Below are 16,374 nucleotides of genomic sequence, written 5' to 3' on the forward strand. Positions count from 1 at the left end.
AAACTTTAAACAACTTATTTTAAATTATGTATAAGATTGAAATTTTATTTTACCATGTAAGTATGTAAAATGGAAAAGCTTTAATATTTTTATATATATATAAGTTTGGACTTATCCAAATTTTTGATTCTTATTTATAGTTATTCAAAAAGAATTTATAAATTCAACCAGTTCTTTTAATATATAAATCCAATTTATATGAAATTACTTGACCTTGTATTAATTGCAGTTAAACTTCATGAATAGTTATTATTGATGATTTACTGCATTAACGATAAAATGATAATTAGATTATCATTTATTTTTAAACTTAAGGTTTTTGAATTTTTAAATAATATATATTTCTATATATATATATATATGATTTGAATATTGTTTGGATGTTTAAATCAGTTAAGTTGTTTAATTGTTAATTACATAATTTATTTGTTGTATATATAATTAGACTATATTTTAAGTAATAAAAATATTTTCATCAAATTAATGATTAGAATTTATTAATTTTCTTGATTTCTGAAATATTAATTTTGCTTACAGTTACTTGATTTGATCTTGGCATTAAATTTGGTTAAGAACTTTGATCTTTTTTTCTAAAACTACTAAAAAACTTAATTTTGAATAACTGAAATATAAAAAATATCATAATCACATTATTATAGTGTTACCAAAAGTTTCTAGTTAATAAAATTATACAGATAACAGAGATTGTTTGGATGAATTTTTCAGTCTGTCCGTCTTTCTTTAATCTTAAGAACAGAGTTAGATAAATGAAAGTTGAGACCAGATATGGAAAGATATAGAGGTCCAGCTTAACTATATACGTATTTCAATTCGAAAATTTTTCCCTTCTAAACAAAGTTAGATAGATGACTTTCTGTTAGCAATAGAGTAATGCCAAAGTATGATGTACAGGGGCAGGGCAAGACACCACTAAAAGAATTTATATATAAGTATATAAGCAATGCAATTATTATGCAATTATTATGCATTAATTAGTGCTGCAAAAGAGGAGAAGGAAGACATGAACTGTGGTAAAGCCAAACTCTCTAGGCAAATTATCATCACAACAAAAATTTGATTAATTTTGATAAAACTTTGCAATGAGGAATCCAAAAATGTAATTAAAAAAATGGGGATCTAACCTCATTTTTGAGATATGGTGAAGCCAACGTGGCATTGTCCATAATCCCTCAAGCAATTTTGGCAACCTAATAGAATTTAGAGCATAAAAATTAAAAAGCTTTGTATGTGCCTAACAGAAAATGGACATCAAAAATGAACAAAACACAAGAATAAAACAATTGATGCCAAGCAAGTGTAAGGATTGCCTTCTTGTGTGGTCAGCAACCATTTTCTTCTAATCTCTCTTTCTCTCTCTCTCTCACACACACACACACACAATGCTCCATTACATGGAGTGAAAGATGATTTATATGTACTAATAACTAATGTAAAAATTTTTAATTACAAAAATGAAACACTCCACCTCAATTTTATTGCGATACAAAGTCATGCATTCACACAAATTGCAATGGCAGACTTTTTCATTAAACACGTGGAGATTTTTGAAAGGATTATCTCCACTAAGACTAATAGCTTAAATTTCATCTTATGTAGTATGTTTTAATCGGAAACAAAGTCATACATTGTCCTCGTAATAATGATAATGATTTCTCTGCTAATGAAGATCACAAAAAAGTGACTTTTTTGCCAATAAAAAAATCCATATGTTTCCGCAGACAAAAGTTTCTTCTGACAAGTGCAGGTGCATCATGCACGCTTGTTGCAGCACTAAAATAACCAACAGAATCAATTTAAACTGATTTAGCATAGCATATAAATAATCTCTGGCTGTAAAGGATAGCATTGAAGAAATTGATACAAAAAAGTGAGCTTTATTTTGTTAGTGAACATGACAGTAATAGAAGGATGTAGATGGTCAAGTGTGGCATTATGGATAGTACATAGCATTCCTGGTATCACTGTGATGGCTCTTATATGCATTTTTCCAGTTTACTAACATCATCATACACCAATGCTTATAGACGACCCCACAGGAGTCAGCACCGTATTGAGCAGTTATCAAACTGCTCTGAGAGCTACTGACATACATCCATTTGGGAATGAGTTAGTGTGCTATTATGCCGGTACCGAGTTTGCTATAGTTATGCCACCGGCAAGTCATTTGTCCACAGTCATGTTTGAAATGTTCGGGATGTCGTCGACAAATGTGGGGCAGAGAAGCTTCTCATCCCAAATTCTCCACATCAAAGGTTTAGGTTACTTGGTGTTGTATGTCATATATATTGTGGAGCATGCCCTGTCTGTTATTGCCCAAATTTTTTAAAAATTTATTATGTTTGTTAAAAAAAACTTGCTTATGATATATAAAACCACAAACGTTAAGTCAGAAGAAATTTATTATATTAAGTATAAAGAGCAGATTTAAAAAATATTAAATATAAGGACACTTATTGCATATAATAATACAATTATATATATATATTACATATAATTCATTTGATTTCAGAATGATTAATATTCTAAATTAAATTACAATTCTAATGTATAAATAAAAATTACAATTTAATGGCACTCACTTTAGCATTTCTGAAATTAGTATTGTTTTATAGTAGACCCTTGATTATCTGGAATGTTTAAAAACAATATATGATATGAGAAGACCACTGCCAATATTAAAAAGGCTTTAACCATTAGAAGATATACTATTATCTATTTTAAAATATTCAATGTTTTATAGGGATGATGAGGATAGTGGAAAGTTAATTATTTACCTTTTTATTCTTGGATAATCATGAGTTTACCATAATTATTAAAAATAAAATTATCAAACTTTACCAATCTTAATTAGTTGAAGATTTAAGTGGATTTAACAATGATAAATAGATCAGTAAAACGTTTTCTTGGATATCTATTAATATTTACAAAATAATAACAATAATATTTAAAATCAATTCATTATTTCTGATAGATGCTAAAATTTCCATTTACTTTAATCTCTTACACGATTATGGAATTTTAAGTAGTTATATGATTCAAAAACAACTGTGTAACTATATTACAGCATATAAGTGGTAGTATTAATAATGATAATACATTGGTGCAAAGAAAATTGCCTCACCTTAAAGCCAGCATTAGTAATGGTGATTAAAAAAATAATTCATTACAATATTACAACACAAGGAATCATCATTAAAAAGTAGTTTTATCACAATTATTACAAGTCAGGAATTAAAAAAACATGGCCTGACCACTTAGTAATATACAACATTTGTAATGAAACTATTCTTCAATGATGCATCCTTGTGTTGTGATGATGTAATGAAATTTTTTTATTTTTTCACTACCGTAAGGTGTGTCAATTTTTCTTGCAATGTGAGGTATATAAATAAGGTACTGTAGCTAAATTCATCTGATATTGAATTTATGAATTTGCTATCTTCAGATATACAGTGAAACCCCCTTAAAATATCACTTTGTGACCGTCGATGATTCCGAGTAAAAGTAGAGGTTTTACTGCATTTATTATAATGTGACCTTATAAAAATAACACGCAAGATTTAAGATCAGTTCCTGCTCGTGCAAAACGGCAGAAATTAGAGAGGTTGCAGCAGACGTTTTCGACGTGAAAACGTGTACCTCAAACGTTCGGAACGTCGGTGGAATCGTGCTCGACGTTCCAAACCGCCATCGTCAAACTTCTAGGCTTACGGGAAGGCGGCACCGAACGTCCGACGTACGCGTTTTCACGTCGAAAACGTCGGCCGACAACGTGGAAGGTATGCTGCCGCTTCAAGTCGACCTCGTCTATTTTTCTGTCGTGATAATATTAAAATGTATCAAGGATAATTATTTTATGTAATACGTATAATATCTGAATACTACTGAATTGACAAATATTGCAGATAGTATTTGAATATTCTAAAGCTTTGTTCCTGGTAGCCCAAGTGTTTTGAATTGCAATTGAAAATATTTATTATAATTTTAATATCAGTAGATGTATTATTTTTTACAAATGCAAACAATTTGGATCAAAATTATATTGCACAAAGTTATTTTTGTAGTTATCAAGTCTGCTAGTGAATAGAAGTTGACAGTCGATTGACAGAGTGACTAATCTGGTATTACGAGAATAATACGATACATCTGATTAACATGGAAATGAAAAATCTACTATTTCATACTAATACCACACCAGAAGTTGTAAGAGTATTAGATATATCTGATCATTCTACTATGAATAAATCTTTAAGAAGAATTAGGATTGCATTCATTTGTGAAAGATGAAAAAAGTGTCTTCAATTTGATCTTAGCAATCATTTTCTAATTTAAAGTCGACTAAGCCAAGCCAAAATTCGACAAACGACGTACTTTCGTGTTGCAGTCACCGATCTACAACAATTTCAGTATTAATTAACACAAAAGTAGCAATAGATTCATGATATTACATATCTAATGTTTATTGAAAGCAAGAAAATCAACACCTTACATAACATTTGTTATACAAACTCTGTGCTGGAAAATTATGTAAGGTGTTGATTTTCTCACTAGTTATCCATTCCAGTCGTAATTTTGAACTTTCAATAAAGTTGTCAAATTCAAATACTAAATCAAAGTTTAACTAAAACTCCAAAGTATTCAAAAAAGAAGAAATGGCCCATTAATCAGACTAATAATTTTGATGATTTGGAAAGTTACAAAGAAAAGGAAAATTTGAGTCACTGACTTTTGACATAATTTGGGATTTTTTCTAAAAGGCAGCAGTTTGAAAACTGTAAAGACAATATTACAAATGGCAAAATAATAAAGTAAGATAAAATTAATAACTGATTTAAAGATCATCAAGTTCTTTTGATAGAACAGAAAAACAACTTTAAAAATACATACGATTTAAATAGTATTAAATAAAAGTGTATTTTGAGTTAATTATAGTAAAACATCCAGTTTTTTGCAGTAATTAATGAATAAAACCAAATTTACCAGATCATTTCTGTCGCATCCTATCTACGTACGTAGATAGAAATTATAATTTGTGAACGGAAAATGTTTTGTGAATCGACAGTACATGTAAAGAAGCCAACACTTAAATATAAATTTTTCCAGTACGTAAATATTTTGGAAAAATAGATATTTGCTATATAAACATTTTTTATAGCAATGCATGTTCTGTTTTAAGTATAAAAAACTTTTAGAAAAATGTATACAACATCAAAGAAATTCATTTTATCACAGTAAAAACTTGCATTAATATCACTCTCTACACAGAAGCATAATTACATTTTGAGCACAAATGCCTAATTGCAAAACTACGATAAACTGTTTACATATGTGATTTATTAATGGAGTCACTCTGCCACAAATATTTAATTCGCTGCAGTTGAATGGTGTGTGCGTAAGGAAGAAAGAAGATTTACGTGGAGATAATTTACTCGATTATAAATCAAAAGAAAGAAGGGAGGTGGAATAACCTTTAAAAGCGGGAAAAAATCTAATCCTCGAGCAATCCAAGGAGATAATTTGCTACGAGAATATCTGTAAATGTTACTTATGGAAAAGACGATAGAAAGAGCCAAGTATCGTTTATTTAGATTTTCTATAATTTTCTTTATATTAGCTATATAGATTTTAATATAAAAAATTCAATATTATCTTTTCTTAAATCTAAGTTAATGGATAAAATATTATAGAATTCATGAAATGAAACATTTAACAGTGCAAAAGCTTAGTATAATTATTTTATAAATTATGTTTGTGTGTACAACACTAGTGGAATTATTGACGACATTCTCCTTGACAATAGTTTCGACCTTTATCACTCTTGTTATACGACTAGACACCGACCAAATGCTGAAACACTATCAGGCTAGTTATAGTTTGTGCACTGAAAGAGTAGACATAAGTCAGCCTGAACCGGAAGGGTCTACGTCAGATGAAAGGGAAGGAACAAGACGTGGCTATACTCTTGGGAATTGACACACGGATCCGATCTCTTTCGGCTGTTTCATTTTTATACAATCTTATTACTTACTCTTAGTTCTAATATTAATTACATATCTCCTTTGATGTCTACTCTTTCACTGCATGGACTATAATTTAATTTTTATTTAACTGACAAGAGTGATGGAATGTTGTCAATAACCTTACTCAAACATTATACACTCTGATCAGATTTCACCGTAGTATATTGTACTCTTAAGGATAGAATATATATATATATATACAGTAGAGCGTCGTTAATCGGAACGTCGGTAATAGGAATGGCCGGTAATCGGAACGATTTTCAGTCGGACCGTGTCGTGTCGAATCGAACGTTTTTGATACTAGATTTACTTCTAAAGTATAATTTTCATGTTTTTTATATTCTTCAATATATTTATTTTGTTTGTACAAAATGAAGAAATAATTTTTAACGATACGATAGCCTCGACTATTATTATAAAAATTTTCGTTAGGCTTAAAATCGACAAAAATTCAACACGAAGCGACACGCAACGGAGAAAAGTTTGAACGTCGGACAGATTAATATATTTTTTCATACAAAGTCGGTAATCGGAACAAATGACTAATCGGAACAACCCCAGTCCCCAACCGATTCCGATTTTCGACGCTCTACTGTATATATATTTAAATATGTTAAAAATTAACAAATTCTATCTCTAAATCTAAAATTGAATAAAATTCTTAATTCTTCAAGTAATATTTATATACAACAGGTTCTCTATCATCCAGAATCAGATTAATTGAATATTTAAAAAGGGATGTATATGTCCCAAAATCCTAAGATGACAATCCTAAGATACGAAATTCAAATGGCATTAGCTTACATACGGAGAAACATTTTTTACCGGACGATACTTGTACAGAATTGCGTAATCTTGCAATACCACGAGTAAATTTTATGATAATTTTCTAAAATTCGATACTTTCGTTTGTTTAATGTGGATTAGCTGTTACTTACAGTTATCTAGAATAAATTTTTAATGAACTTTCTGAATAATAGAGCATCTATTGTACTAAATAAAAATGTTAATCATAAATACTGATGTTTTTGAATCGTACCGAATAGGACAATAAACCGAAATGAATATACGAAATCATTATACGTATGATAATATCAGTGAATAATCTTTGTAAAATAAATAAAATCTTAAGTTACTTAAATATAAAACAAATACAAAAATATATTCCGATGATAATTTTCACATGAATATCTTTACTAAATATTATTGTCTTAATATTTATTTAAAATAGAAAATCCATATCTGATATTATCATAAAAAATATATACTGTATAATCTAATACTGTATACAATGACTAGTTTCATTGTTTGTCAAAAGTAAAAATTAATTATCAAAGTAAATTCTTAGAAAAGAGAGAGATCGTTCCCGAATGCGATATCAAACTTTAACGTTATTTAGAGGCATTTCCGGAAAACGTTTCTGCAGAGGGAACGAAAATGCAAGTTTTCCTCCTTGGGATCTACATCGGCAAATTTCTTCCTCTATGCTATTAATTATCACTTCTTTGTTGTTTAAGACGTTATATTCCATTAATTTCGAGATTCTTTCAAACTGACGGTAAGTATATTTGAAATTGTAAATGGAAAACGACTCTTTCGAATTGCCAAATATGTGGAAGTCGGCAAATTCCTTTTCTTCTTCCGTCTCTCTCAAAATTCCTGCAAAAAAAAAATTAATTTTTCTTGTTTTTAAATTTATTATTACTTTTAATATTTTGAATATATTTATTCATCAATAATATCATTACAAAGGAGATTAAATAAGAAGTAGAAGTACAAGAAGTATACAAGTATGTCTCGACAGACCTTCATTCCGACAATCCACTTAACGATAGTTTTGGAATTGAGATTATAGTGCTTGAAAGTTTGAAATAGCATGTGCAAATGGAAATGTGATGCCAAACAATGAGAGAAATTACATAATTGCTACAATTTTTATATCTAACATTATGTAATAATAGTTTTAATGAAAACGTTGATTTTTTTAAAATTTTAGTAGTACTTAAAATGTCTAAAATTGTGATAATGAACTAAATTATATACTATTCTGAATGTGATAACAATATAGTGGCGTAGCGAGGGGGTTGCAAGGAGGTCTATCGTGCACCGAGTACCCAAATGGTCTCCAAGACAAACTATATGTGTTTCTGGATTGGGGCGCCAATAAAGTGTCGTGCCCCGAGCGCCAGTTATGTTTGCTATGCCACTGTAACAATACTACTATATATAACTTGAAATTAATTTATTATTACATAGGATAACCCAAAACAAGATAACCGAAGAGAGAAATACATTGTACACTTTATTAATATTATCGATAGAAAATTACATGCTCTACATGTTTCAAGCATAGCTCCACTCACTGAGAACACGACACTTACAATACATACGTGAACAATAAACTTTGGTTTATTATTGTATGTATGTATGTAACTTTCTTCTGGGTCACTACATATTTATAAACATTTATAAATGAATTCTGCTATATAGTAGTTAATTGAAAAATTTCGTACGACGAAAGATACGCACGGATGACAATTGTAGACAAAGAACTGTATTACTTGACATCTAACATAGGGTAATACAACAACAACGTGTAGGATTTTTCAAATCAAGGCAATAAAAGTAAGTCTTTGGTGAAAAAGATGCATACAACAGTTAGGCATAGGTGGAAAATGGTGGAAAGTGCTTACAATACCCGGGCAGAGAGACCTATCAGTATGGAATATGTCCGTCTCGAACTGAAATTCGGTACTCGTAACATTGTGGCAGGTTCTTCGCCAACTGGCTCGGTGACTTTTTATATATATCACCACTAGCAATTGTGTTCATCCTTAAGTTTTGGACATGTGTATGATATGAAATATTTCTGAAAATTGATTAAAAAAGACAGTGAAATTGTGAAAAATTGATTTCATTATCAGGGTTGAAATATTGCTTCCACAGTGCTAATGAATTTGAAGTGCTGTTCAAAACAGTGAATTTATAAAACTTTAAAGAATAGGTATCTGTTATTTTAAAGTATCAAGTTTTTCTTTTGCTATTCATCATGTAGAGTGAGCGTCAATTATTGAAAATAATCAGAGCTGGACCTTTTGGAGGACCAATTGCACTTATAGGGAAGGAATAAAAAGGTATTTACCTTAAATAAAGTAAAAATATTAATTTTAATTCTAGTACAATAGTAAAAAATAAGTTAAGGCGTGGAAATTTAATACACAAGTAGACATTGATAAAGAGTGAATTGAGTATAATTTTGTCTGACAAGGGTTTTATTTTATTTTTAAACTGGTTACTCATTTTTATCTTTGAGAACCTTTTTATGGATGGATGAAAAATATTTGTTATTAACTGAAAATTTGTTCTAGTGGGCGGTGATTGTTCGGTTGAGAACTGAGATACCACCGTATTCAATTAATGCAATTTCGATATATGTGGTATTATTCAGAAATTTATTAATTGCATTAATCAAGGCATACCTATAGTATATATAGCAGAAATCTGTCTACTATGGAAGAGTTGTTTGGTCCCTTGGGGTTCTGTTATAGACAGGTTTGACTGTAATAAGATAGCCAAATAGGGGGCCCTTTAGAAGAGGAAGAGTGTCAACAGTTGTCGTTACAAAATTTGTATGTAATTAATACTCACTGATGTCATTTGGTTATTTTATTTTTCAAATAATCAACACCCCACTGTACTCGATTACAATAATTTAATATGCTAATACGTACCGGGTTCTTTAAATTCTCTAAAACTTGAATTAACTAACGGAAAATATAGAATAGTAGGACAGTTTGTATCGGTGGGATGTTTAAATATGTAGCATTCTTGCAACGGTTGATCTTTGTACTGCACAATAAGCTCCGAAATTGGAGGAAATGGACAGTGGTTGGCTCTTGCCCAACATTCTGACAACAGTAATTCCTGCAAAAATAAAATTAAATTTACTTTTACAAGTTAAAATTTCGAATAATTGAATACACGACTATTTACAATTATTAAGAAATAAAAGAAAATCCAAGAATTATAATCCACATTTCTATGATAAGTTCAAGTAATATCAAGGTGAAAATATTGTAAAATTAACCTCCTCAAACTAACTCTCAAAACTATAATAATAATAAAAAATTGAATTATTTTATTTTCTCTTTCTGGAAAGTGTTTTACTGATGAAATTATTACTTGATTTATTTACTTAGCAAGAAATAATTTTAATACACACTCGTTTCCATAAAAATTAGGAGGAAGGAGTTGCCGTATTGCTGCAAAACTTGGCATGCAACAAGTCTTAAGCAGATGTGAAAATGAGAACTTACATAGGGTGATGGCTCGTCGCATAATGCCAGCAGAGGATGTTAAAATGCATCCTATTTATAGTTTATCTGTTGCAGTAGGATACTGTATCACTAGAGATGTTTGTATGATCTTTGATTCTGACATAAAGACAACTAACTGAGTTTGAGAGGGGAAAATATTATTGGGTTAAGAGAAGCCATATGTTCATCTTGCCAAATAGCCTAGGCTGTTCTGACAATACTAGGAGGTATTGCAAGCAGTGGATGAGAGAGAGCTTGCGTGGTTCTCTGACAAGCATGCACATAGCCAACCTGATCATTATCCACCATCCGGACACAGGTGGTGCCATCAATAGAGGCCCATGTCTGTCTGTACCATTTCCAGGCACCTGGGTGAGGAACATTTGGTATTGCATCAGCCATTGATAGCTACCCACCATTACCATTTGGAATGATGTTGCTTCTGATGGGATTGGACTGCAATGGAATGGAACCGGGTCATCTACAGCAATGAATCCAGATTCAGTTTGGGCACTGACAATGACTGCATTCATATCTGGGGCCTCCCATGGTTAACGCCTCAATCCTGCCTACATTTTGAAGTAGTAACCACCCCGCAGCTGGTATGACAGTCTGGGGTGCCATCACATACAACAGCCAGTCACCTCTAGTAGTAATCCAAGAAACCATGACAACCCAGCAGTATATTAAGAGCCCTGCCATGAGAGAGAATAGCCCTGCCATTGTATTCTCTCTCACGGCAGGACTTCCAAGAGCCATTTTCCAATAGGGCAATGTTCGACCACACACAAGTGCATCATAGGACTACCTCCATCACATTACCACACATCCCTGATTTGTCACCAATCAAGCATGTCTGGTATCGTCTGGGATGCCAAGTTGGTCAAACTGCAACATCTCAGTTCGGTTGCTACAAGTAACCGAACTGAGATGTCGCAGGACACCATAAGGCACCTGTACACCTCCATGCTCACCCGTATCACCTCGTGTATTCGTGCTAGAAATGGCCCAACAGGGTAGTAGAACTTTCATTTGTAGTTTTTCCTGCAATAAAGGATCCTTTTGCTTTTATTTTGTAATCACTTCTATCACTGTTACACCCACACGTGTACTGTACAATTTCTTTTGATTCTGACAACTCCTTCTTGGAGTACACTGCATCAGAATGCACTGTAATCAGATGCAGTGTACTCCAAGGATTTAAAAAGCCAAAACTTAGATTAATCCATTTCTAATTTAGATAAATACATCATCAGAGGTCATGATACAAAGCAAGTTAAATGAAAGTACTTAAAATTGACCATGTTTTGCTTTAACTTATAAGACTATTTGCTCTACATCAGTGGTCTGGAACATAGGCTGCTGTATTAGTGAGTTAAGCCTGTAAATTTTTCTCAAAAAGTATTTTACATATTCAAATCCAATGATGTTAATCTTATTTAATAAACTTTTTGAAAAATTAATATTGTATTTTTATTCGTATTTATCCAGAAAATGGATATAATACATTATAAAGCACCGTGTATTTGTTTAACTGCACTCATCACACATTTGATTGCTTTCTAACTAGTGAAATAAAACCAGAATATATAAATAAACTCTACTTCTGTATACCGACTGTATTGTAATTTCTACGTTACATGTAACAAATCGATTTATCATATATAATATTAAAAACCAAGAACATTTTCCAGCAGGTGTTTAATTGTTAAATGTTTTCGGCTCCATTTAGAGACTTGCTTCGGGTCTACACAAGAAAGTTTTCGTGTGGACCCGAAGCAAGCCTCTAAACAGTTTTGTTGGTTTAAATTAGTTTTATGTCAGTGCTCTATCATTGCATCACTATTTATGAAAGAAATCAAAATACAGAATTAAACATTTTTTGAACAGTTTTTCATCTACATGTACTAACATAAAACACTAACTTAGTGTTCTTTGAGAATATTATGGTAATAACGGAGTGTATAACAAGTCACGAGAGCTAAAAAATAATATTAAATTGTTGCGGGATTTTGAATTTTACATTATGAAAAACAAGTATCGTATTCTTGGTTTATTATTATGTGTTTTAATGATTTTCGGTTAAAGTGTACCTAGGTAACCCCTACGGCGGCATTTGCGATTAGAAATGCAAATTTTTAATTTTTGTGGGCCCGAGGACGCGTGTTATAACCTAACCTAACCTATTCTAATAAATTACCAAATTATTCTTTTCTTCTGTTTGCTGGAATCAGGGAACACCTAACCTAACCTAACCTATTCTATTCCCTAATAAATTACCAATAATTATGGTTAGGTTAGGTTAGAATGTGTTCCCTGATTCCAGCAAACAGAAGAAAAGAATAATTTGGTAATTTATTAAATAAGTTAGGTTAGGTTAGAACGTGCGGCCTTGGGCCCACAAATTAGCATTTGCAATTAGAAATGCAAATTTTTATCGAGATTCTGGAAGTGCCACCATAGGGGTTACCTAGGTACACTTTAACCTGATTTTTTTTCTGTGTCTGGAGACAGAATCTGTATATAAAATTTTAATTAAAAATCTAGAAACTGATTTATGCAACTCAAAGCATATATTAAAAAAATGTGTGGTAAAATGAAAAGATTTTTATTTCAGAAGACAGTATTGAGCCGAGATACCATAGCATCAGGCTTATGATCATTTACAGTGTCTTGTCTGTATCACTTAATTAATAAAAACTGATAAATTAACTTTAAAAATTGCTATCTCGATTAAACAATATGTCTCACTACTTCTAAACTTCTTTACTATTAGATAAACATAGCAACAAAATAAAGCCTCTTACTTTAAAACATGGAATATTTTCGTCTTCTCTACTGCTGAAATCGAATGCCAAATAAAAAGTGACACCTCGCTGCGGTCGTTGTAAGAGAGGAAAAGGGAAATTAAACGTTAAGCCGCCATCCACGAGATACAATGTTTTTGTCGTCGTAGGAATGAGTTCTTTTAAACCTTTGAATAATTCATCTAAAATGAAATTACACATCGTTAATTGATTAATTTAAATTCCATCCTTCTAGTTTTTATTTACCACAAAAAAATAACCCAGTTAAAATTATTACAACTATATTATCCTACCAAAATATTGTAACGTAATCATCGTCGTCTACTGTATTCCTCAGTATATTGCAATATTAAATATTTTCAAGTAAATTGGATTAACTTGACTTTACCAACGATATCACAAAAGCACGAATTTACATAAAGCAAAATCAAAAAGATCGATAAACGATTGGAACATCTTGTTAAATATAAAAGCAAAAACAGTATTACGTAATATACATACCATCACTTGGAGATGTTGGAGAGAATGGAGAAAATGGAAAACAATTGACTAAAGACAGGCCTCTTAATGGATTTAAAATTAATCCAGCTCTTCCTTTTCTGGTGTCTAACACGGAACTGGTACATACATTATCAATAAATTGCTGCCAGAATGATTTTTGTACCTGTTTGGTTAGTGAAGTTTCATTTTCTCTGGAATAAAATAAAATATAATTAATAATTTTGTAAATAAAAGTTGACAGAAACAAAATCGTATTAATAAATCCGATAAAATATACATTGTAAATATACAAAATTGTAATTAAAAAAATTCCTAGTCCTAATGAAACGAATAAACACTGGCTACCTTCGTGCGAGAACATAGGATCCATTAGCAATAGTTTGGATTAACTAAAATCAACAAACCCCGAATCTACAAAAAGCCAAGGTAGCAAACAAGTTTCATCCTCGAGTCGGTATTTATCACGTTATAATTACTTAGAATCTGTTATATATAATGATGTATAAATAATCTGAATATAATTGTAGAGATAAGTCACCAACGGGCATATGGTGGGCAGTCCTTGGGGCTAATGAAAGACCACCCTAAGTTTTCATTAAGATTACCTTTCAATTAGGACAACCTAGTGTCCAGAAAGATTTTCCTGGAAATAATTCACTGATCCAAGGATAGAGACAAGAGAGAGTCAGCCCCAAGAGTAGCTCAGCACTGGTCAATCTTTTTTGTGTGTGTAAACAAGACTCGTCGTAAACTATCTGGTCAATGCAGATAGCAGCAGGCATTAAGTATTTATTTTTAAAATTCAAATATACAATACTTATTCCTAGTATAAATTGTATGTATTTTAAAATAATTCTCAAATCAAATATATACAGTAGAGTCCCGTACAATGCGCAAATAAAGCAAGCAACAACCCTCGAATTTTGTCGATCGGAGGTAAGCGTTTTTTTCCAACTTATAGACCGAGGTTAAACTTTCAAAAATCGTGCGATAATGCAGGCTTCGATAACGCAATTTCCTGTAACGAGTGACGAATCCCTCGCATCGTACGGGACTCTATCGTATTTCGATCTCGGTTAGGTCTATAAACCACGATTGATTTAACTAGCCAAATTATAACCCAATAATTTTTGTTAATTTATTAAATATTTATTATGTTAAAACAGATATTTTTAAATTAAAAATATATAAATATAAATAATTCATACTTATCACTTTCACAATCACTATCAGAACTGTTTCCAGTATCATTCTCTTCTTCACTTTCTTCAAAACACATATTTTCTACAAATATTTTTAGATCATAAGATGGCTCTATAAATTATCAGAATTTTCAGTTATTATGAAATATCAACATAAAATACCAGCTGTACATCTTAATTGTTCCTCTTCCATTCCCGGTTCTGGATATTCATCCTTTTCTTCACTTGAATTGTTTCCTAATAATAATGATAATCTTGTTTTATCTTGAATTAGTCTTTTGAAAAGGATACAAAAGGCACTTCCCCAAACACCTATAACGACATAAATTTAAGTAAATATAATATAATATATAAATTATTAATTAATAATCAAGTAACTAAACATCACTAGATTTCGTTCGGGGTTCCTACTCAAATTTTTATTTCGAATTCAACGACTTTCCCCGACCCTCGCATTTCTTACGGTATGGAATATAGACGTAATAAAACGGCATTTTACTTACCGCGAGCGTCGAGTACGTCTATCCCTCTTTTTTGCACAGTCGATTCATTCCAAAGACTGTGCCGAAAAGTATAGTACGTGCGTCGGTATTTTGTTCTCGTTGTTTAAAATCAATTCATTAACGCCTTACCTCGAATTGAAGGCGCAAACAATAATTGTGTGGAGGGGGTTAAAATATTTTGGAAAAATTTTAATTGATGTTACATTATCAGGAGTATTACAGATTATTCTCTCAAATTCACAATAAAGTTTTTAAAATTTCAAAATGTTTAAAATTCGACAATTTCGACCGATCTGGCAGAATATTATATTAGAGGCCGTTCGATCCGCAGAATTTAGCAATGCTCTCCTCGGTGTTGCATTTTATAATAATTCTTCGCATAAGCAATTAATGCTAGTTTAAAAGCGACCTGCAACTGTTGGTAAAAGTAAACCTTTGTATTAACTATCAAAACATTAAACAATTTGATTTAAAGTTCTGATTTTCAGTAATTTTAAAATATATTCTTACAATACAATAGAACAATAAGTAAAACTTATTACACGCATAAAATTAAAATTAATTCATTATATGCAATTGTGCAAGGTTCGGCACTAAGCATCCCAGAAAAATTTTCAGTGTTTTTGGAAGACGGTTTCAACGATATCAGATAAAGAAAGCAATTAAGCGCATAAGAAAAAGACAAAAATTTTATAAAAGACGGATTTGTACATCTATTGGTGTCCTCTAATACTAAAATGTTTTGACAGAAAAAACAGATTCTCGTTATATTCGTAATAAAGGTTGCAGCATTACTTCTTACCGCTACACTCGGTCGGCCGTATTCCGTAAACAAAATCGACGAGGCAGCTAAGCAGACAAATTCCTCGACTTTCCTAACACAAAATCCCCATTTTCCAATTTTCGAGGTGCATAGGAACCCTATATTTACAAGCTACAAATTAATTTATTTTAGAAATGTCGTAAATATATTCTGGAGGTAGATGAAGTTATTGCTTTGTAAA

General features: G+C 31.2%; 1 protein-coding gene across 1 annotated transcript in view; it reads right to left on the reverse strand.

Moving 5' to 3' along the window:
• Nucleotides 1–7,234: 7,234 nt before the first annotated feature.
• The window catches only part of LOC136990912 (cytosolic phospholipase A2-like), a 45,871-nt gene continuing 36,731 nt past the window's right edge, over nt 7,235–16,374 (reverse strand). The window contains exons 14-19 of the mRNA XM_067289378.1: nt 15,030–15,179; nt 14,874–14,949; nt 13,666–13,856; nt 13,165–13,346; nt 9,773–9,965; nt 7,235–7,700 (exon numbers count right to left, since the gene is read on the reverse strand). Coding sequence (XP_067145479.1) covers nt 7,420–7,700; nt 9,773–9,965; nt 13,165–13,346; nt 13,666–13,856; nt 14,874–14,949; nt 15,030–15,179 — 1,073 coding nt within the window. The 3' untranslated portion in view covers nt 7,235–7,419. The remainder of the gene's footprint in view (nt 7,701–9,772; nt 9,966–13,164; nt 13,347–13,665; nt 13,857–14,873; nt 14,950–15,029; nt 15,180–16,374) is intronic.

This window comes from Centruroides vittatus, unplaced genomic scaffold (assembly GCF_030686945.1).
Source record: "Centruroides vittatus isolate TY-2023 unplaced genomic scaffold, ASM3068694v2 contig_1381, whole genome shotgun sequence".
Taxonomy (NCBI): domain Eukaryota; kingdom Metazoa; phylum Arthropoda; class Arachnida; order Scorpiones; family Buthidae; genus Centruroides; species Centruroides vittatus.